This window comes from Kryptolebias marmoratus, linkage group LG19 (genome assembly GCF_001649575.2).
Source record: "Kryptolebias marmoratus isolate JLee-2015 linkage group LG19, ASM164957v2, whole genome shotgun sequence".
Classification (NCBI taxonomy): domain Eukaryota; kingdom Metazoa; phylum Chordata; class Actinopteri; order Cyprinodontiformes; family Rivulidae; genus Kryptolebias; species Kryptolebias marmoratus.
This window is the reverse complement of record NC_051448.1, coordinates 11119654-11140138: the sequence shown is the minus strand read 5'-3', so window position 1 is coordinate 11140138 and position 20485 is coordinate 11119654. Positions and strand designations below refer to the sequence as shown.

The window sequence follows — 20485 nt, the reverse complement described above, 5'->3', positions numbered from 1 at the left end:
AAGCCCTAACCCCTTCAAACCTGAGGAGACCCTAACCCTAGCCTTGGGCCAAAACTGGACTGACTCACGTCATTTTTAGAGCAGATTAGTTGTGATTCACGCAGATGTGGGGATCTAAATTGTCTTTTTGTACAAAACATTAGGAATTTTTAGTTTATTGTAATTAGTGAACTCAAGACCAAGATTAATGATACACAGAAAACTTTCACATTTTAGCTCATAGAAAAGTGTTTATTGGAACATCGGGAAATGCTATAGTCAGTCCAGAAAGCACCCAGATGAACCTCAAACTGTGCTGCTTGGCCACAATTTCAAAAATGTTTCAAGTGGAGAAGCTGGATGTGAATAAAAGAACTCGCTTTTAGTTGTTAAAGCATGAAGGTGGAGTTATAAGGTCATCATTACACGGACAGAAAGAAAAATCATGTTCAGGGTGTCAGTGGGTCATGCTCCAAGTTAAAGCACATCAAAGCTGAAGCTTTCTGAGGAACGTTTTTACACCTTAGCAACCTTTTTTTTTCTTTTAGCGCTGCTTTATGCCACCATCTTTGGAAACGTCACCACCATCTTCCAGCAGATGTACACCAACACAAACAGATACCACGAGATGCTCAACAACGTGCGCGACTTCCTCAAGTTGTATCAGGTCCCCAAAGGTCTGAGCGAGCGGGTCATGGACTTCATTGTCTCCACCTGGGCCATGTCTAAAGGGATTGACACAGACAAGGTACCGGCTGCACCAACGCTCACCGCAGAGTTGTTCAAACCTTCTCTCACACATACACATGCACAAAATATATTTTATTTATCCATTCAATCGATAAGACCCTGTTTTCTTATTTTCAGTGGTGAAATTGACACAAATCAGACTCCTCCCTTTCAGAATAAATAAGATTAAGAATCTGAAAATGAAAACTGAATGTGCAGCTCTAGCAAATAGACAAAATTGAAGTATGTTCTCTTAGACTTTGTGTCATCTTCATTTATCAAGCATTATCTTAAAGAGTTTGTATATAGTTCATGTATTTTGAAGAGTTGTAATCATCAGTCAGTAACCTGGCTGCAGTAGACAGCAGACAGAACGTAATGCAGTGGGCCAATTTTCCAACATGACCAGAATTCAGTGTAAATAGCTCAAAAGTTAACCACCTAAACTTGTAAAATGGTGTTCACTTGAGTCACTATAACGTTTGTTGAGGTTTGAGTAGTTTCAGATGGCTGAAATACACCAAGTGGTTATTCTAAATCTGCTGTGAAATTTTCTCTCTGATTCTTCAAACTGAAATTGCTCTGACTGTTGTCTGCTGCAGTAAGATACTGAATACTAATTATTTCATAAAACCCTATTTAAAAAAATACAAACTATCCTTTTAAAAGTTGCCCTGACAGAAACTTAGCAAGGGCAGCTACAGCCTGCAGCCACCTCAGTGGAAGGTTTTAATTGGATGTACCTTTTTTAAGATTTAACTTAGTTTTTTAGAACAATTTTGAGTCAAAATTAACTTTTTTTTGTTACATAACTCTTGTGCAAAACACCTGTGTGACTGATGATGGTTGACAATTGTTGCATTCATGCTTTACAGTCTGAAAAATTAAATATCGTGCAGCTTTGAAAGAAATAAAGCATCACTTAGTTGGTGATTTTTACAGATCACTAAAAATCTGATGTGTTCCACATTTAACAAAATACAACTTAATGATGTCTGTTTTGTTTGTTTTTTGGACAAATCTTGTCTCCCTCAGGTTCTCTCCATCTGTCCCAAAGACATGCGTGCAGACATTTGTGTGCATCTCAACAGGCAGGTGTTCAACGACCATCCGGCGTTCCGTTTGGCGAGTGACGGCTGTTTACGCTCCCTCGCTGTGGAGTTTCAGACCACCCACTGCGCACCTGGAGACCTCATTTTCCACATCGGCGAGAGCGTTGATACGCTCTGCTTTGTCATCTCCGGTTCGCTCGAGGTCATCCAGGACGACGAGGTCATCGCCATACTAGGTAATTCAGAGCAATTCCCCGAAACAAACAGGGACGCATTTCATTTGGGCCTGTTTTCAGCAAATGAGGTCCTGCTATAACCGACAGGGGATGCCCAAGACTAATGAATCGATGGTTTCCGGCTCCCTCCAGGTAAAGGTGACGTGTTCGGAGACGTGTTCTGGAAGGAGAGCACTCTGGCTCGAGCCTGCGCAAACGTCCGCGCGCTGACTTACTGCGATCTGCACATCATCAGGAGGGAAGCTCTGATGAGAGTGCTGGAGTTTTACACAGCCTTCGCCAACTCCTTCTCACGGAACCTCATCCTCACCTGTAATCTACGGAAACGGGTAAAAAAATCAAAACACAAGTGAATCTGATTCTTCTATCTTGCTGCTCTGAGATCCTTCCAATTAGTTATCAAGAAATAAAAAAAAACACATTTATTGCTTTAATTTTAAATTAGACGAAACAACAGTATTTAAATTTGATTCCTGGAGTGTTTCTGTCATGCAGTAAGACATGACTTTAAATATATTGGGTCATGGGTTAAAGTACTCCATGGAACAATGTCAAAAAAGTTCAGCTGAAACGTGTCTGAAAGCTCTCAAAGGGATTCTGTCAAAAATTCAAAATCTATATTACAAGTTTGGTCAAGTGTAAAATATTTACAGCCTGTTTGACAAGATCTCATGAAAAACCATTAAAAACTCGGAGGAGTAGTTTCCATCTGTTGGAGTGGGATTGTGTGGAAAGGTTGTGAGCAACAAATATCTTACCTGTTGTAGATTTGACCTCAGTTTGGAGGAAAGAAAAGGATTGGTGCCATTTTAAAACAACTCCATCATTCATGCAAACACTGTTTTTTAAACCTTTACATCACAGTCACCTTTGATTTAAGCAGTTATTCTGGCCTAAATATATTGATATTCCTGCCTGAAGTGACCCAGAAGTGCCACAGCTGGCTGCTGCCGCCACTACTTGCTCTTGGAAATAGCCATAAAGCTCTATGTAAATAACTGTGTATGAAATGGCATAAATTGCAATGAAAAGTTTGCGATTTGAGTTAATTTAAGATGATACCAATCCACTTGGTTCTGCTCCAACTCGCCTTTAACTTGTCAGTCTGGTCAGAATAAAACTTTGTTTCTCTAAACTGAGGTTGATCAAACCTACAGCAGGTAAAATGTTATTTGTTCATAACCCTTCCACATAATCCAGTTTCAAAAGACCTGGAGTGCCCCTTCAAGTATATTGATTTATATGTGAAAAATAAAACAGTTTATGACTTTATATTGACTTTATTACCCTTCTCAGACTATTCTCATGTTGTTAATACTGCGTTATCTCTGCTGACGCCCTGAGATGTTGTAATATTCAGCCATTAAAGCAAGTTGTTGATATTACCCTTTAAGATCAACATGTCATAAATTCTTAACGAATATTTCCTTCAGAATCAAGATCAAATCTTTTTTCTGTGCGGGTGGTTTTGTGTTTCGGTCGGGGATTCGCTCAAAGGAGAAACTTCTGGGGCTGCAGAAGCTTTAAAGAATATTACATTTTGTGAAGGCTTTCCACGGAGGCATAATTCCACAATATAACCAAAGAGCGGGAACGCAAACTCAGGAATATTAGAACCGTTCAAATAACAGCGAGTCAACAGAAACAGCTTTATAGAGGAAGTAACTGCGTTAGGCTGCGGTTTCTAATATTTTTGAATAACCAGAATTTGATTTCCCGTTTTCTTCTTGAAGAAATCACATTAAGTGAAATCACTCGGACTCGATGAAGCAGCTCTAAATCTAAACAAATGGCTGCGTGTTGAAAGATTTATGACTCTTCAAACATATTACATGAATATTATACCATCTATTATTAATCTGAGGAGCTTTGGGGACTTTTCCTGTTTGCCTAAGCTTAAATTGCACCCCCCCCCCCCCACACACACACACCCACACACCCACCCCCCGTCAGCTGCATCAAATTTAATTTGCTTGCATGTGCTTGAAAAAGAAGACTGACTCCATAAAAATGGAATATGTTGATCAAAATGTACATAAAAACAGGGGGCAGAGATTTGGAAATCACTTAGATCTTATATTTAATTAAAAACAAATATGGGGGTGTTAGTTAAAAAAATAAACTCTCAAATGAGATCAAATTCAAAATGAGTGTATTTAACATAGACTCACTTTGAATTTGATCACATTAGCTTGTTTTTTTCTCTCCAACATTTTAGTGTATTGTCTTACTTTACATTGCAGTCATCTTTGTGAAACATCACCACCAAAAGACCAAAAAAGGACATTTCGAGACAAAATGTTGGTAAGAGCTTAACGTGAAGGGAAGTTTAGAGAACATACTTATTGTCAGGACAAAACCAAAACAGCACTGGAATTAAAAAAGGGGTATATTAACTTCTACGTTATAGTTGTTTGTCTTCAAGTCCTGCGGAGGCCTGTTAATCACTCACTGAAATCAGGTGTGTCAAAGCAGAGAAACAACTAAAACTTGCAGGACAGTGGCCCTTCAGGAATCACTGACACCTTAATCATATGTTGATAAAATATGAAAGCAAACACTTACTTTTTATAGTTGAACGGTTTGCAAATCATTGCATGTTTTGTTTAATTGTTTGCTCATCTCTTCAACCTTTGCCTGTAAAAATGTGCTGCAGAATTTGGGGAAATTAGCAGATTTGCTGTTGTCCTCAGTGACCAGTTCAACTGCTATCAGCAATCAAGCTAATAAGAATATATTTCTCTGCATTTCGTCCATTCACACACTGGAGCAACATGCTCACTCATAGAAGTTGTACGGTACTGTGTGTGCAACTGATTCACTGAGATGAAGACCGACAGAAGTGAAAATAAAGAGATTATTAAAGCGGCTGTAACAGGTTCTCATGTGCGAGGCAGTCAAATTATCGCTTTCTTCATACACAGACTTTCTGGGGGGTTTTTTTCAGGTGATTTTCAGAAAGATTGCTGATGTGAAGAGGGAGAAGGAGCGTCAGAAGAGCGAGGTGGCGCTCTCCATCCCAGAGGACCACCCCGTTCGCAAGTTGTTCCAGAGGTTCAAGCAGCAGAGAGACTCGCAGGCCTTGGATCAGAACTGTGTGCAGGTGGAGCCGGAGCACCACCCGCACACCGACTCGAACCCCTGCAATCAGCGTCAGACGGTGCCCTCCCAGCAGCAGGAGCACAACAACAAACCCTCCGCGGGGAGAGGGAGCGTGAGCGGCATGGCGATGCCTCAGCAGGCGTTTATGGATGCTGGAATGTCGGAGCAAAGCTGCACGCAAGTAACTGTGGAGTCTAAACCAAGGCCGTGTCAGAGGGGCAGCGGTGGTGCCGGTGCAGAGGGAGCCGCAGGTCTCGTTAACAGTGGCAGAAGTGTTCGAGGGTGGGCAAAATTTAGGAGCGCCATGTCTGCCGAACCGTCACTCCCTGCCGTCGAGCAGGAGAAGCAGACGCAGAAAGCAGAGGAGTGGCCAAACGCGCCGCAGGCCTCGGAGGAGTGTGGAGCTGCCAAGAAGCACCAGGAGTCAGACGAGAGCGGACAGGTGGGAGGAAACACAGCAGGAGAGGCAGGAGAAGAAACAAGCGTCCTGCACAAGACCGACTCCTGCGACAGCGGCATCACAAAGAGCGACCTGCGCATCGATCGGGCCGGAGACTCGAGGAGCTCCTTCGAGCGAAGCCCGATGGAAAGGAGTCCGCTGGAGAGGAGCCCGTTCGAGCACGGCCTCGGGGTTTACACCGAGGTCTCCATGAGGCCGTCCTTCCTCCAGCCGGTGTCCGAACAGTCCCTGCTTCAAGTGACGCTGCATGAGGCCAAGCTGGAGCTGAAAGCAGACATTAGGAAACTGAGCAGCCGGCTGTCGCTGCTGGAGTCGCAGGTGAGCGAGATCCTCAGGCTGCTGTCGATGAAGCGCAGACTCTCGCTGCCTCCGACGCCTTCGAAGCCGAGAATAAAACGGCACAACTCAGGCAGCGTTTCCAGACTTGTTGCACCCAAAGCAGAAGAGGAGACTTTTGAATTCACTCAGGAATGACATGAAAAACAGACATAGATAAGCAACCTGCATGTCCTGCTGACCCTAAAGACATTTCTCATTAAAAACTTGACTGCATGCTGAAAAAAGAGAGTAAGGTTAGCATCAGATTCCAGGGATTTAGTAGAACTTTAACATATCAGACGTTTTTACGGCTGCGTTTGAGAATGCAAACAAAGACAAATAATGAACAAAGAAGTTAAAATAATGCCTGGACATTTAGGTGCAGGTTACAAATCTCATGTAAAATACTCTGATGAAGGTGCTTGCTGAAACATGCTTACCTGAGGAAACAAACTTTGAGTTAACGGAGACATAATATGGGGAAAAATGCTTCTTGAAGGCATTTAAGTGTCTAAAACCATCACAAAACCTCTGATATAAAACTACTCTGTCACTTGGTTTGGAGACACTTATAGGGTTGGAAAAAATACAATTACCCTGCCTTCCTCTCTCTATCCTCTAAGCCCCGCCCCCCAAAAAAGAGTCCCTGCCACAGACTCCGCCCCCTAAAACTGGCTGCTACAAACAGGGTGGCTCAGGAAGGTACTGTGGTACTTTATTATCTTCTATTTGGGTCAAATCATGTCGCCAGCAGAGTTAATCAAGGAATTGTTCCAAATAGATAAAAACAATATTTCTTTACATTTAAGCTGAATCTTAAAACAGTTCACTGCAACCTTCTTAAAGACCTAGTTTTACACTCCATATATGGGCATATAACTTTACATCTGTTTACGTAAAAGGATTTGGCAACAACTGATGGCGTACTGAGTTATCAACAACAGACTCTCATAAACCATTGTTTTTTATGCTGAAATATGATGCTATGTTCACCATTTTTTAAGTTAGTTAAAGATGTGATACCAGATATACGTTGCAATACATAAAACTTGTGACAGTAACCTTTTTGAATAAAGAAGATACTCATCGACCGTCCAGCTTCTCCACTTATCTGTGGTCGGGTCACGGAGGCAACAGGTCCAGGAGGGAAACCCAAACATCCATTTCTCCAGCGCCTCCTGGAGGGATTCCCAGAGTAGAGAGGATATTTATTCCCTGCAGCTAATTCTGGGTGTTTCTCGGGGTCTCCTCCTCCTCCCTCAGCAGATTTCTGTTTGCGTGGAGGCGCAGTGGTTCTACTCCAAGCTCCCTTCGGTTGATGAAGCTCCTCACCTCGTTTCCAAGGCAACTCGTTTACCTTCATTTTAAAATGTGCTCCTCCCCAGGTTTTGTCTTTAAAGGTTAAAAACTCCCCGCTCTTTCCCCCTTCGCTTTACATCACAAGAAGGACTGTGAAATGGGATTCAGCCTCATTTCTTTGAGGTCAACCTGTAGATTTACTTCTTTTTTTTAAAAATCCCCTTCAGGGTTTTATTCTCTCAAAGACGTTTACCTGCTCGTGTTTCACTGAAAGCAAAAGCATCTTTATTAATGTGTACAGAACAGAGCTCAGTGACGCTCGCTCAAACACAATAATTAACAGTCTCATGTTTTATTTGTTCGTTCTCACTGAAGTCTCTGTCTTTGGAGTTTAAGTCAATATATGTGCCTTACAAAATTAAAGCCTCCTTAGAAGAAATTATAATAAAAGTGTTTTATAGTTCTGTTAAAGGGATTTTCCTCCAAACTACTGTTGGATAATAAATCACACGTACAAGAATAGATAAAACTGGAACCAGAAGATGATTAAAAAGTATTTGTGATCTGATTTATTTATTTGTTGAACTGTTCAAAAACTAATTTCCCTGTGCACATGAAAAAAGAAATAGCACTGCGTTCATGGCAATGCCGTATTTGGTTTTATTTCTTTAATACTGGACTTAACTTCCTTGAAAAGGATGTGAATATTTTAGCTGCTAATTACAGCACAGTCACCGGATATTTCACCTTGTAAACTTGCTCAGGTAAAATAATTTGTTTTAAAAGATGATAGGTAGCATTTTAACTCTCTGTGTGGCTGTGAATCACCTCAGTCTGAACTGTGAGGACGTCAGCATGTTAGTCGATTTAATACATTTCGTTTGGACATGTTTAACCACCGAGCATGCATGTGAGGGAACCAGAATAATGAAAACTGATGCCTGCTCACCATCTGTTGTTTGGTTTCTTATGTAACACGTCTTTGTCTTATGTAAATATGAAGCCTTGGAAGTTCCAACATGCAAACTTTAACCTCATGAGTTACACGAGGAGTTCTTACGGTCGTTTTTCTTTCGATTTGGTAAAAGAGAAACAGTTTTATTCTGTAAATCCACCTGAATGGGGCTTCTTTTGGGGGATTAAACACAAAAACCACATTAGTCTTCTGTTGCTTTTGTTCTTCTCCTTTTCCAAATACTCCTCTTTACTCAGAATACGTTTCTTTTTACTGTCATCTGAAACAAACGGCATGATGTACAGTCTTTATGTCAGCTGTATTTTTTGCATATTGTCTGTATTTTGCATTTGTCTTGCATAAAAAGTGAAATTTTTCTAGTTTCTGCAAAAGGTTTTTTTTTTTAGTCTCATTAGAAAATGTAGGAACAATCAAACGTATACAGGGTTTTGTAGAGTTACCTTTTTTTAAGGTTTTAGGGAAAGTTCCCCCGGGGGGTTTACTTTGAGTTCACATAAAAATCACATTTATTAAAGGCAGAAATCTCTGCATTTATATCTCATCACTGGCTGTTTTCTTGTTAATGACAGTCTTCATGGCACTGGTTCATTAAAAAGGTTCCAGTAGTTTCAAATAGCTATTAAAAATGTGCAGAAAAAAGGTCTGTCCGATCGGGGTGGGCAGTGAGGGGGGCCAGCAAAATTTTAGTGTTAGCCATGGCCTCCCCTGGCCCCTCTTTGGTGGCTCCCCTGTAATAACAAAATCAAAGACCCTGAATCACTATAAACACCTAATTCTGCCCCAAAGATAACACACTAATGCCAGCTCCGATGTTTCTTTCCCTTTCCATTGGTAGCAAAGTAAAATAATCTCTTACTAGCTTTGTTACAGGACAGGTTCACAACAACAAAAGTCTTTTTAGGGCATTTTCAGGTTCAGTACGAGGTTATTTATAAGTTCAAATCAAATTAAGACTGGTCAGGGTCAAACAAAGATCAAATGTACGTATGTATACATGAATACGAAGTTAAGTGTGTAGATTTTTTCCCCCTCAAAAGTACATAAAATCCCATTTTTTCTCACCAGCCCTCCACACCAGCAGGTGGCGCCAACGCGCTGCTGGTTTCAGCGTCTGTCTGTGTTGAACGGCAACAATCAGGAAAAATAATATAAACTTACTGATTTTTGCAGGAGTTTGTCGCCAAAAATTGAAAACTCCGGGATCAGGTAAAGATTTTTGCATTGCATTCATGATATTATCGCTGCTTGTTGGCGTAGTTGTACTGTTTTACACGATTTGTTGACTTTTAAAGTTCCCAAAACTTTTAAAATCCTATCATTGTCAGCTGAATAAGAGTCGCTCTGTGCAGAAATAAGTGTGTGAAATGTTAAAACTGAATTACTAGTTTGTCTGAAAGGTTCCCACATGTTGTCAATAACACCTTCCTGCTGTAAGTAATGTAGTTTAATCCAACATTCCTGCAGTCATCAGAGTTAGTTTTCTTTTGTTGTTGTTTCAAGTTAAACTAAATGTTCATTTAATATGAACATTGAAGCCTCACAATTATAAATTTGGTGAACAGATGACAAACTGAGTGAAATTTGGTGTATTTAATGCTGTAAATCAATCTATTAGTTGAGCTGTGAAAGCTGTATGTCTCTATTTTGGCTGAAAAAGTGACTTTTCTTTCTGTTCGATCAGTTCTGAGATGGAGCTGCAGCTTCCACCCCATGAAGGAGGCGAGCTCTGTGTGGTCGACATGCACACAGGAGGAGAACCTCTACGCATCATCGTCAGCGGCTACCCAGAGGTCAAAGGTGACAGCGTGCTGTCCAAGCGCCGCTACGCCCGGGACCACCTGGACCACCTCAGGAGGGTGCTGATGTTCGAGCCGCGGGGACACTACGACATGTACGGAGCCCTGGTGGTGGACAGCGAGCTCCCCGACGCCCACCTGGCCGTGCTCTTCCTGCACAACGAGGGCTACAGCACCATGTGTGGACACGCCGTCATCGCGCTGGGACGCTTCGCCGTGGACTACAGGCTGGTGAAGGACCCTCAGTCACCGGAGACACAGGTGAACATCCACTGCCCCTGTGGTCTGGTGAAGGCGTTCGTTGAGTACACTGACGGGAGAACGGGTGGAGTCAGGTTCCTGAGCGTGCCGGCGTTTGCCTTTGCGACAGGTAGGAGACTTGTCTTTTGTTTTTGTTCCCCTCTCAGGCGGGTTTAAATCCTGCAGGACTGACGACATGACTTTACACCAGATGTGGCGGTGGCGGTGGAGGGGTTCGGAGAGGTGACGGTGGACATCAGCTACGGAGGAGCTTTTTACGCCTTTGTGGATGCCCAGAGGTTTGGCCTGGATGTGACCAAGTCCAGGACTCGAGATCTTGTCGACGCGGCAACAGCAGTGACCAAAGCAGTCAAAGCTCAGGTAGGAAGGTGGTCAGATTTCTGAATCTGCAACAAAATAAATTCTAATTTTTCTTCTAATTTACTCGTTTCTTCACCTTCAAATCCAGCAACACTTCTTCCTGTAAACCTACACTTGGTGGTATCTACACCGTGGACTTTGCTGTGACTCGCACTCTTTTCCTCTGGGTTTTGTCCAGCTTCTTCTGTGGAGCAAAGGTGGACAGGATTCGAACCTTTGGCCTTCACTCACAGCCTTGTTTTTCCTTCTTATCATCTCTCATGCAGGTGACGTTGCACCATCCCACCAGTGACGATCTGGCCTTCCTCTACGGCACCATCCTCACCGACGGCAAAGACGAGCACTCAGCTGAACCCACTGCCAACATCTGTGTGTTTGCGGAGGCTCAGGTAGCGTGCAGGGATTGTCTTAAAGCTGCTGTCAGGCTGAACTCATCCGGGTTCAATGCACCAAAGTTTCTAGGACTAACAGCTGAACTTTATTTTTAAGTTACTGCGTGCAGCTGTGCTTCACAACCAGCAGCTAGAATCTGTCACAGATCAGCTTCACAGGATTTTATGAGCTGTATCACAAAAAAAGTGTCAGATTTTCTCTTTTTTATATCATATTCATAGCAGTTTCCTGAACTAACAAATGTATAACTGGACTGAACCAGCAGAGCCTCTGATAAGGATTCAGGAACCTTTTTCATTGATCCAGTCAACTACACATGAAGTTATTTACTATTTATTAGAGAAATATAAAAATATCTAATATAAGTAGTTTAAATGTAAAAGCAACAGAACCAGAAAGGTTGTTTTTTGGTGAGTTAGTAATTTGCTTAAGTGGCTTAAATGTTGTGTCCTCAGGTGGACCGCAGCCCCACCGGCTCAGGTGTCACGGCTCGGGTGGCCCTTCAGTACCACAAAGGTCTCATCCGGCTCAACCAGACCAGGACGTTCCTGAGTGGAGCCACCGGATCCTGGTTCACAGGGAGAGCCGTCCAGGTATCAGAAACCTCAGTAATGTTTATTTGCAGGGAAGACAGGAAAAAAAGAAGCTTTAAAACTACTTTAAATGCGTCTCAAAGTTTAGACCAGTGGTCTCCAGTCCTGGTCCTCGAGGGCCACTATCCTGCATGTTTTACTTGTTTCTCTGCTCCAACGCACCTGATTTGAATCAATGAGTGATTAACAGGCTTCTGCAGACATGAAGAGGTAATTAAACCACAGAATCAGGTGTGTTGGAGCAGGGAAACAAGTAACACATGCAGGATAGTGGCCCTCGAGGACCAGGATTGGCCACCCCCGCCTTAAAGAAATGCTTCTCGCAAACCACCTTCCCTGTCAGCAGTTTAGACTAAAATCATGCTAAGAGAGGATGAAGTTCTGACCGTTTTGATTAAACCTTGAAAATCAAGATTCAGCACAATCTCACGCAGTGTTCCCGTATCTGTCACAATCCGTCAGTTCTTGTTGTACGTGTTGCGAATGACTCTCAGCTACTACCACGCCAAATTTTAGCTCAGTATCTGTAAAATTCAGAGTTGGAGCCATTTTTTTGTGTTTGCTAAACTGTTGTCCGTTTAACGACTTCACTGTAATAAATTATCTGTGATCAGCTGTTGAACACTTTAGGCGCTGTTCCACGTTTAGCCAGCGGCTCACTTTAATCCGTCGTTCCAAAACGCAATAAAATAACCAACACTTTACGAAGCCAATGAATACTAAATATTAAACTCTGCATCATTATGCTACCAAAACCTCAGTAATATCAGAAAACAACAAATAAAGATCCTGCACGAGTTTAAATACTCTCGTTAACGCTGACGCGACCGTAAGAGTTTGACTTTGGTCCGTTGCTCTCTCGGCCAATCAGATGTTTGACACGGATCGCGCCATGCTTGGGGCCACGCCCCCTTTGTTTGCTTAAGAGGTTGAAGCAGCTGAAAGGTCGGCAGTGTCATCAGCCGAAGGTCAAAGGGCCCTTTGAGATAAAGTCACACTAACACTGCCCTCAGATGGACACAAAAAAAGTCGAATAATTCTTTAAGAACAACAGCAGAGACCTGCGTAAGAGTAGAAATTACTGTAAAACGGATTATTTTTAATTTTCTATTTCAGCTTCCACTTTCTGGAAGTTGAGTCACATCAGATCAAACCGACGGCTGGACTGAATTTAGCCAATTAGACAAAATAAACCAATCAGGGAGTGTCAATATAAACTATATTTTTATTAAATAATCTGTTTTTCTTTTGATGGGAGCTGTTATAATAAAAGCTTTGACGTGGTTTAAACTAAAAACTGACTTCTGCTCCCGTTTTCACCAAGCTGACCCCCAACAAACCTTACCTAAGAGCCAGAGGTGAACCTCCACACGTCTGTATTTCCTGTTTCTCTTCAGGAGATGGCGTGCGGAGACTTCAGGGCCGTGGTGGTGGAAGTGGCGGGCAGAGCGTTTTACACTGGAGTCTCACGCTTCGTGCAGGAGCCGGAAGACGAGCTGAAACACGGGTTTCTGCTGAAGTGAGCCCCTTTTTTATTTAGGCACGCTCCTAGTCGCTGCCTTTTAATTATTAAAAAGGTAGGAAGAGCCTTTGTGGCCTAAAAGCTCACAAGTTGTAGCAGAAGAAGAAATTCAAGTACTTGGGCTCATAGTTTTCTTTTTACAGTTCTATTATTAAACCACCATAAAATCTAAATAAATGAAAGTACTTCATATTTTATCTGTTCTGGGGGTGAAATTATCAACAAAAATGTCATAATTTCTGACTTGTTGCATCTAGTGGGTTCCCCTGGCACAAACAGAGTCATGTTGTGTGTGCTGATAAGTGCCAGGAGGACTGTGATCAGGTGTACATCGGGGGAAAGAAAGCAGCCTCTGGCCAAAAGGATGACATCATCAGGCCTGGACTCTGAGGGTCACTCCTTCAGGGATGAAGATGTGCACATCCCTGATAGAGAGAGGAACGTTGGTTTGAGAGAGGAGTAAAAGGAAGCCATCTTTGTGAAGAGAACCAGTCCTTACAATGCTGTCATTGCGAGTATCAGACCCTCTGTGAATAGTAAGCAGCCATCAGGGCCCACCCTGGCTGCACGTAAACAACTAGTTTTCACGCCACTGGCTGCTGGTTGATTCTCTACGCGAAGGTTTCTGCTGATAAGGCTGAGTTTGCTTGCAGCTCCTCAGTCTGAAGAACGTTTCAGCAAAGAAGAACCCGTCCAGAGGACCTGACTCGACCTTGTTAGATTTATCTGCCTGGATTATTGAGCATGAATCAGAACATGTTGAATCTTATGCTTGCATGTAGGTTGTTGACCAGTAGATGGCGCCACAGGCTAGTTAATATGAAGAACAAACTACTTTCCTGTCTTTTCTTAATGAGAGCAATTGTGGTCATTTTAAGTTTTTAGGTTAAATTAAAAAAAAGCTGATTTCTCCCATTTATTATCATCATCAGATCATTGTACAATGGAAGGCAGTATTTAAATTATAAAACTTCAGAGGAGGTGCGCGACACTGGATGGATTCACACAGCTGAAGGGACAAGATTTCTTCTTCCTGCTGTGTAAATCCAGCCAGTGTGCAGAAAACATTTAATCTGTTCAGATGGACACAAAGGAGGGCACTCTCTCCAGGGATGGGTGGGTCATTGTATTGCAAGAGCTGAGTTTGTTTTAATAGCATCCAGCGTAAGAATTATACATTTCTATGTGCGTGGATGTGCGAGCACACGCTTATATTTGGATGTAGGTCACCTCTGACACGAGCGTTCACACCGAGGCTGCAGGTTAGACCCAGGCCTGTGAGAGTACCCAGCCAACAATTAAAAATCAACACAGTCAAGGCCAGCTCTTAACAGGAAACAATGTTCAAATGAAACATAGATATTTATAATAAATGCTGCTTGTCAATAAAGAATAAGAAAAAAGAAGTGATACTTTCAGTTGAAATCAAATCTAACATCGCAGAGTCTCAGTCCTGGGATGTTTCTGGCCGCAGCAGAGCAGCAGAGGTAAGTCTTTCTGGGACCTCTCTCAGTCTGTACAAAATTGCCCCTCGTTTTTTTTTTTTTTTTTTTTTATTAATGGTCCTAAAAGGATCAAGCATCCAGCTCTGGAGGAGCCTAAAAGCTGCACATGTCTTCGTGCATAGATACCGATGTACAAAAACTGATAAACAATCGTGAGCGGCTCCCGCGCCTGGAGGGAGGCCCTTTTCTCAGCATGGCAGCCTCATCTGAACAAACTGCTGTGATTTGGTCAAACTTCGTCGAATTTTGGCTTCTGCGCCGTTTCCATGTCAACAACTGAGAGGACAGAGAGTCGGGAAACGTTTCGTGTTTGCAGCTCTGCGGCGAGGTCACGGTTCGTTCGAGCCGAGCTGGCTGGTAAAGGGCGAGGGTGCGGAGGAATGTGCGGGTCAGTTCGACCCGGAGACAAACCGGTGCAGAGGGAAAGGAGCGGGCACGACGGATGATGGGCGGCTGACTGGATGGATGGATGACGTCTAGAAGTTGAGCTTTGTGACCGGTCGCTCCCTGCCCGAATCAGTGCTCTGGTTGTTGATGCGCTTGCGGTTACGCTTCATCTTGGACAAGTCCTTGTCGAAGACCTCGCCCGATCGCAGTGCAGACACCAGGTCGTCAAACTCCCCCCCGTCGTCCTCGCCGTTTGCTTTTGCTTTCCGGGCCTTGCGCTCCTTCTCCCTCTGTTCTTTCAGCTGTAACACACAAATAGACGACACTTCAGTAAAGAATTCCCTCTGAAGGTATGAAAGTGAGGAAATCTTACACCATTATCAGAAGAAACTAAAAGTTTGGGATGAATCAGAAAGAAATATTTTAGTCGCCCCGGTTATCTTGGCTCACTTGCTAGATTTGTGTGGGATTAAACAGTTTAATCATAATCCTGTTGGCATCCAGGAATTTGGCTAGACCAAACAAAAAGCTGCTCTTAGACTTTGAAATGCCCTAAATTGTTGTAGAGGTGTTGGTTCTTAGTTGGAACTTTTGAACAGAGCAGTTTTCTGTTTCCATCTAAGCTTTCTGAGTTTTTATAACTGAAAGATGGAAAATAAATAAAAACTGCTCCTAAATATCAGTCTGCCATCTTGTTAAAGAAGATTGTATCATACGAGTAGAACCTGTAATCCACACACCTGAGCTTCCATTTTGGCCCTTCTCTCCTCCTCTTCCTTGCGTTTTCTGATGTTCTCGTTTTCCTGCTGAGCCTCTGAGAACGACTGCAGGAACTGGTCGAAGATGCCAAAAAACTCGTCCGGCTGCATCTTGCCGGCGTCCTCCCCGAAGTGCTTCACCGCCCTCAGGAACTGGGAGCACAGAAAGGAGGGCACGCGGGATTAGATTTACAGCAGGACTCGGCAGACGCTCGTCTTCCTCCGTCCTCTTACCGTTTTACAGGAGGCTCATTAGGTTTCAGCTCTTTGAAATCAGAGTGTGGCAGCAGCCGTTGTGGCTTTGAAGCCCAAGTTAACCCAGATATGACCGGCTACTGATTAGAGCAGAGGTCGGAGACTGGAGCCAGGGCACAAATTAACCCAGTGTGTTTGCTGGGTGTTTTGCAGAGTCAGTTAAAAATAGGGACATCCAGATGTAAGATCGTGCTGAGACCATATAGGTTTAAAAATGTTTTTTGTTTTTTTTACAGCAGCTCTGTGACTCAAACTATCAGAAGGGGCAAAGTTACAATTAAAGCAGTCAGTTTAATTTGCTCCCTTTTTTCCCTTTATAAAAAGAATGAGAAAGTATTGTTTCCGAGGTGCCACTGGTTTTATTTGCATCTTCACACTTGTCTTATGTGCTCATATTGACAAAACAAAAACAATGAGCTCTCTTGTTCCCTGGGATTAGTACAGAGGACTACTGTAAACACTCCCAGATACGTAACTATAGGTGAATTATTAACTAAATCTAACAGTTGCTACGTGACCTGCAGATCACAATGCTGCAGGAAGCGTTAGGATGGAAACTCTTCCTTGACGTGAACATTTGGTTTGTTCTTTTTCTTTAATGACTTTTTAGAAAGAAACACCATCTACATATGACATGTTTCTACAGCTGGCAGGTGGAATCAGCTCTTCTTAAATGCCGAGACACCTGCTGTGTGAAACAGTACCCAGGTTTGTGCTTCTTTCGCTCTTCCACGCGGTCGAGTGTGAGTGATGCTGCGGCAGGAAGCTGAAGGGCTTCACCCCCTGCTGTTTGCTTCCCTCCAGAGGTGGCTGGACGGGGTCAGCGGGACGTGCAGAGGAAACGCACCGCTTCTCTCTCTCTTTGCATGAGAGCGCTGCACGCGGACGGGTTTCTGCTGAAACCCCGCGGCTCCATTCACCAGACTCACCAGTTCTTTGGCTTCTGTCAGAGAGTCCTCCACATCGGAGAAGCTGAAGCTGGCCACGGTGATGAACTGGCTCACCACTGACACAAACTTGTCACCAAGCTCTTGTGGTCGTTTCTTCTGGTAGTCCAACTCCTGTAAGCAGAAATCCACAAAATGCATTTAAAACATGTGAAGGCAGAGAATTTTAAAACAGAATTGTACAAAAAAAACAAACTAACTCATGAAACACCAGGTAAATCTTTGTGACTCACACTCTCAACACTTTTTAAGCCACTGCGCAGGTTCCCAATATCTTTTTCCAGCTCTGTCATGCTGCATTGAAAGAGGGAAAGTTCCTTATTGTCAACAGAATGAAGGGATCATCTTTAAAAATACAATACGGACAATTGATAGCAGATGGCAGAGATTCCCAACTGTACCCTTTAAATGGGAAGAAAAAACTCTTTGAACTTGTGACAAAACTAACTGTTCAGCCCTAAAGTGACGTCACTTCTCAGAATACGAGTAATTAGAACAACATGGAGAGGTAAAAATGAACCAAGGTTTAATTTCAGCACAAGAAAAAAAAAAAAGCTGATTTTTAATGACTGTTCACCACTTTGGTTTCTCCTTTTTTCTCTGTGATGGGAACAACTTACTTGACTTTGGCTGCCTCGGAGATACTCTGCAGGTCGTTCTGGAACGTCAGGACTTTGGGATATTTCTTCTCCAGGATGGTGATCAGGTAGTGCAGCAGAGTGATGTTTCTGAGTGAACACGGTGAGTTGAGAAAGTGACAAACAGGCTCCATGCTGCTGTTATTACAGAACTTCAGATATTAAAAAACAAAAAAACATGGAGCTTCAGTGGAATAATTCACAGCTGTATTTGTGACTCAGAGAATCTTACTTGTCGATACTGGATTTGGTATCAGCGATCTTGTTGAGTGAAGACACCTTGAAGCCGTAAGCGTTGCCCCTCTGACCTTTGTTCATGTAGTTTCCAAAGGCCAGCACCACCTCCAGCAGCTGCTTCAGGTTTCGACTGTGTAAGATCTCCTTGGACGCCTTGGTCAAAGCTAAAACAAAAAAAGAAACAGCTTTTTAAAAATTTTTAAATAAACACACAGGTTTGGTGTTGTAAATATCACATTGTTTAAAAGAACCAAAATGATTGAATGAAAAATGCATCTCCTACCTTCAATTTTAGGTTTGATCTCAGCTATTCTCTCTGCAAACTTCTTTTTGAAGTACAAAGACTGCAGTCTTTGCTGATAGTGGTTTATCCTGAAATAAAACAAAACTTTTTTTGGTAAAGTTTATAAGAAACTTGAAACCACAGACTCTGAGGTTTAGGAATACCAGACTGACATCTGTCCTCCAGCCCACTCTACGAAAGAATGTACCGCTTTTTATTTGAAATCATTCTTGCTGAAAACTGGACATTTCTACAATGATTACGCTGTAGCACTGTCGGTTAGCTCTCTTTAGCAGCTGATACTCATGTTTTTGTGCACTTTTTGGCCTCTTGGCTCCTTCGATCTTACACAACTCTGTTTACAAAACTGAAACATAAATTCTTTTATTTCATTATTGCTGCTATTTATTCACCGGCCTAATTTAGAAATCGTGATTCAAACAGACGGCTATTGTTCCCTGCTAAGTAGAAACCCATGTGCCGCCGCATTTGTCTGCTCTCGCTGAAACAAAGGCTATTGTTTGTCAGCACGTTTGAGCTTCACTTGGCCTTGAAGCGGACAGCGTAGCCTGAACGTCACATACAGAAGTCGGGGGAGTAAATTACCTGCTCATCTCGTACAGGAAGCGGTCAGGTTTGGCCATTCGATCCAGCTCGTGTTTGTGCTCCTCCAGGAGATCCACGTCGCTCTTCTCTGGAACAAACTTCAGCAGCTGAAGGAGCAAAAACAGGCTCTTTACATATTTAGTTTGCCTATTTTTTTAGTTCCCAGACTGCAGCACAAGTCAATTCAGTAAATCCAGCTGTGCTCATGTGCTGTACCTGCTCCAGCATGTCTTTAGGAAGGTCCTCGTGTTCGTCCATTGTTAGAATGGCTCTCTTGATCTCCTCGTTTGAAAGCTTCAGTCTGCAGTTTGCATCAAATGAGTCAGATAAAACCCAATACATGTCAGTCTTACTCAAGGCTTATCGCTGAACGTACCGGGAGAGGAGGATGTTGCAGTTTTGAGCTCGACGACCATCGATGACTGACAGCTCCTTGACCTTCCTGGAGCTCAACGTGTCGTCTTCTGCCTCTTTCTGTTAAGAGTTATTAAGATTTTACATCACAGAGCCTCTTTTTTTTAAAAAACAAGTGACACACATTTTATAGAAGTCACGGGGACAGAAACAAATAATGACAAACACAAGTTGAAGGGAGTCGTCACAAAACACACATCTTAAAGACTGTATTGGACACAAGAAAAAGGAAGGCCACAGTAAAACATATAAACAAAGTCTTCTTAACACCGAGACAACACTGTATATTTGCCACACTGTAATTGAACTCACCTGTTTGCTGTTATTGATCATTAAGAAGTCCTAAAATGCAGCGAGAAGCAGGGAAGATGGAAGCATTCATTAGAATCAGTAAAGGCGTTACGTGATTGCAGCCGTTAAGAACAAACAGCAAATGAATCGGAGCTCATTCGGCACTTCGGTCACTATGAATCAGTCGTGAAGTGAGCAGCAGGGAGACAGATCGGGTGTTCAGTTAATCAATATGTGCTTGTAGTCACATGCTGTGTACATAACAACTGTCGAGCAGCTCTGCGTTGCATCAGAGATATCTAACAAGGCTGGGAATCACTTTTTAGAACACAAAAGTAGCAATTATTCTCAGCCTCGGTCCTAACATGATTGATCGTAGGTCATTCAACATGCCCCGATTTATGTTTGAGAAGGGATATCTAGTTACCATAACAAGAAAACAGTAGCTGATTGCAAACAGTTAACACATGCACTTTCAAATCACATGTAGATGAATGATCAAACACATAAAAATGGGTTTTAATTCAAATATAAAAGAATGAAACAGTTCAAGCATCAAAGCAGCACAGCTAGTGTGAAAAACTAATCTATGATTTTACCATTCTTCAAAAGCATTTCAGAAACAGAAACAGCAGAAATGTGGAAAATGTTTCAACTCAAGCCACAGATCAAGTGTAGCTAACCACCACTTGGCTGTGTCTGACTATAGATGGCATCATTTGTTGGGTGAGACACACAAACAGAATAACCCTTGATACCTGCTGCCTCTGATAAGCTGAGAAAGTCCTTTCAATGTCCACCAGATCCAGGACTTTAAAAACTCTGGTATCGTCTACGTCCATCCAAACGGTGCCCTCGAGCTTATTCTGTGCCGGGGAGAATTAAATTATTTAGATTTCTCAATAAAAGAAGAAGAAGAAAAAAAGCAGGAATGCTTAAAATGCTTTTAGACTGTGGACAGTTCTCACCTCAGCCAGCTTGGACCAGTTGAAGGACTTGAGTGGATTCGCCGGCTGAGGAGTGTTCTTCTTCTTCAGAGATGGGCCCAGGGGCGCCCCCGGCGGTGGGGGGACGCCTCCGACAGGTGG

At 42.8% G+C, this 20485-nt stretch overlaps 3 protein-coding genes across 3 annotated transcripts in view; 2 read left to right on the top strand and 1 right to left on the bottom strand.

Moving 5' to 3' along the window:
* LOC108242458 (potassium voltage-gated channel subfamily H member 5) overlaps window positions 1–8418 on the top strand; it is a 21099-nt gene extending 12681 nt beyond the window's left edge. The window contains exons 9-12 of the mRNA XM_037981424.1: window positions 528–727; window positions 1744–1996; window positions 2129–2325; window positions 4944–8418. Coding sequence (XP_037837352.1) covers window positions 528–727; window positions 1744–1996; window positions 2129–2325; window positions 4944–6032 — 1739 coding nt within the window. The 3' untranslated portion in view covers window positions 6033–8418. The remainder of the gene's footprint in view (window positions 1–527; window positions 728–1743; window positions 1997–2128; window positions 2326–4943) is intronic.
* Window positions 8419–9217: 799 nt separating this feature from the next.
* LOC108240087 (trans-L-3-hydroxyproline dehydratase) lies at window positions 9218–14366 on the top strand. Its single transcript, XM_017423223.3, has 6 exons — window positions 9218–9357; window positions 9833–10317; window positions 10399–10568; window positions 10835–10957; window positions 11417–11554; window positions 12952–14366. The coding sequence occupies exons 2-6, from the start codon at window positions 9840–9842 to the stop codon at window positions 13075–13077; spliced, it is 1035 nt and encodes a 344-aa protein (XP_017278712.1). The 5' UTR covers window positions 9218–9357; window positions 9833–9839; the 3' UTR covers window positions 13078–14366.
* A 219-nt stretch (window positions 14367–14585) lies between these two features.
* Window positions 14586–20485, bottom strand: part of daam1b (dishevelled associated activator of morphogenesis 1b) — a 38624-nt gene continuing 32724 nt past the window's right edge. Inside the window, exons 15-27 of the mRNA XM_037981598.1 lie at window positions 20366–20485; window positions 20156–20263; window positions 19419–19448; window positions 19069–19166; window positions 18909–18993; window positions 18693–18799; window positions 18087–18175; window positions 17799–17967; window positions 17549–17656; window positions 17162–17222; window positions 16911–17042; window positions 15709–15879; window positions 14586–15270 (exon numbers count right to left, since the gene is read on the bottom strand). The exon at window positions 20366–20485 is cut by the window's right edge and continues 46 nt beyond it. Of these exons, the coding sequence (XP_037837526.1) occupies window positions 15058–15270; window positions 15709–15879; window positions 16911–17042; window positions 17162–17222; window positions 17549–17656; window positions 17799–17967; window positions 18087–18175; window positions 18693–18799; window positions 18909–18993; window positions 19069–19166; window positions 19419–19448; window positions 20156–20263; window positions 20366–20485 (1491 nt within the window). The 3' untranslated portion in view covers window positions 14586–15057. The remainder of the gene's footprint in view (window positions 15271–15708; window positions 15880–16910; window positions 17043–17161; window positions 17223–17548; window positions 17657–17798; window positions 17968–18086; window positions 18176–18692; window positions 18800–18908; window positions 18994–19068; window positions 19167–19418; window positions 19449–20155; window positions 20264–20365) is intronic.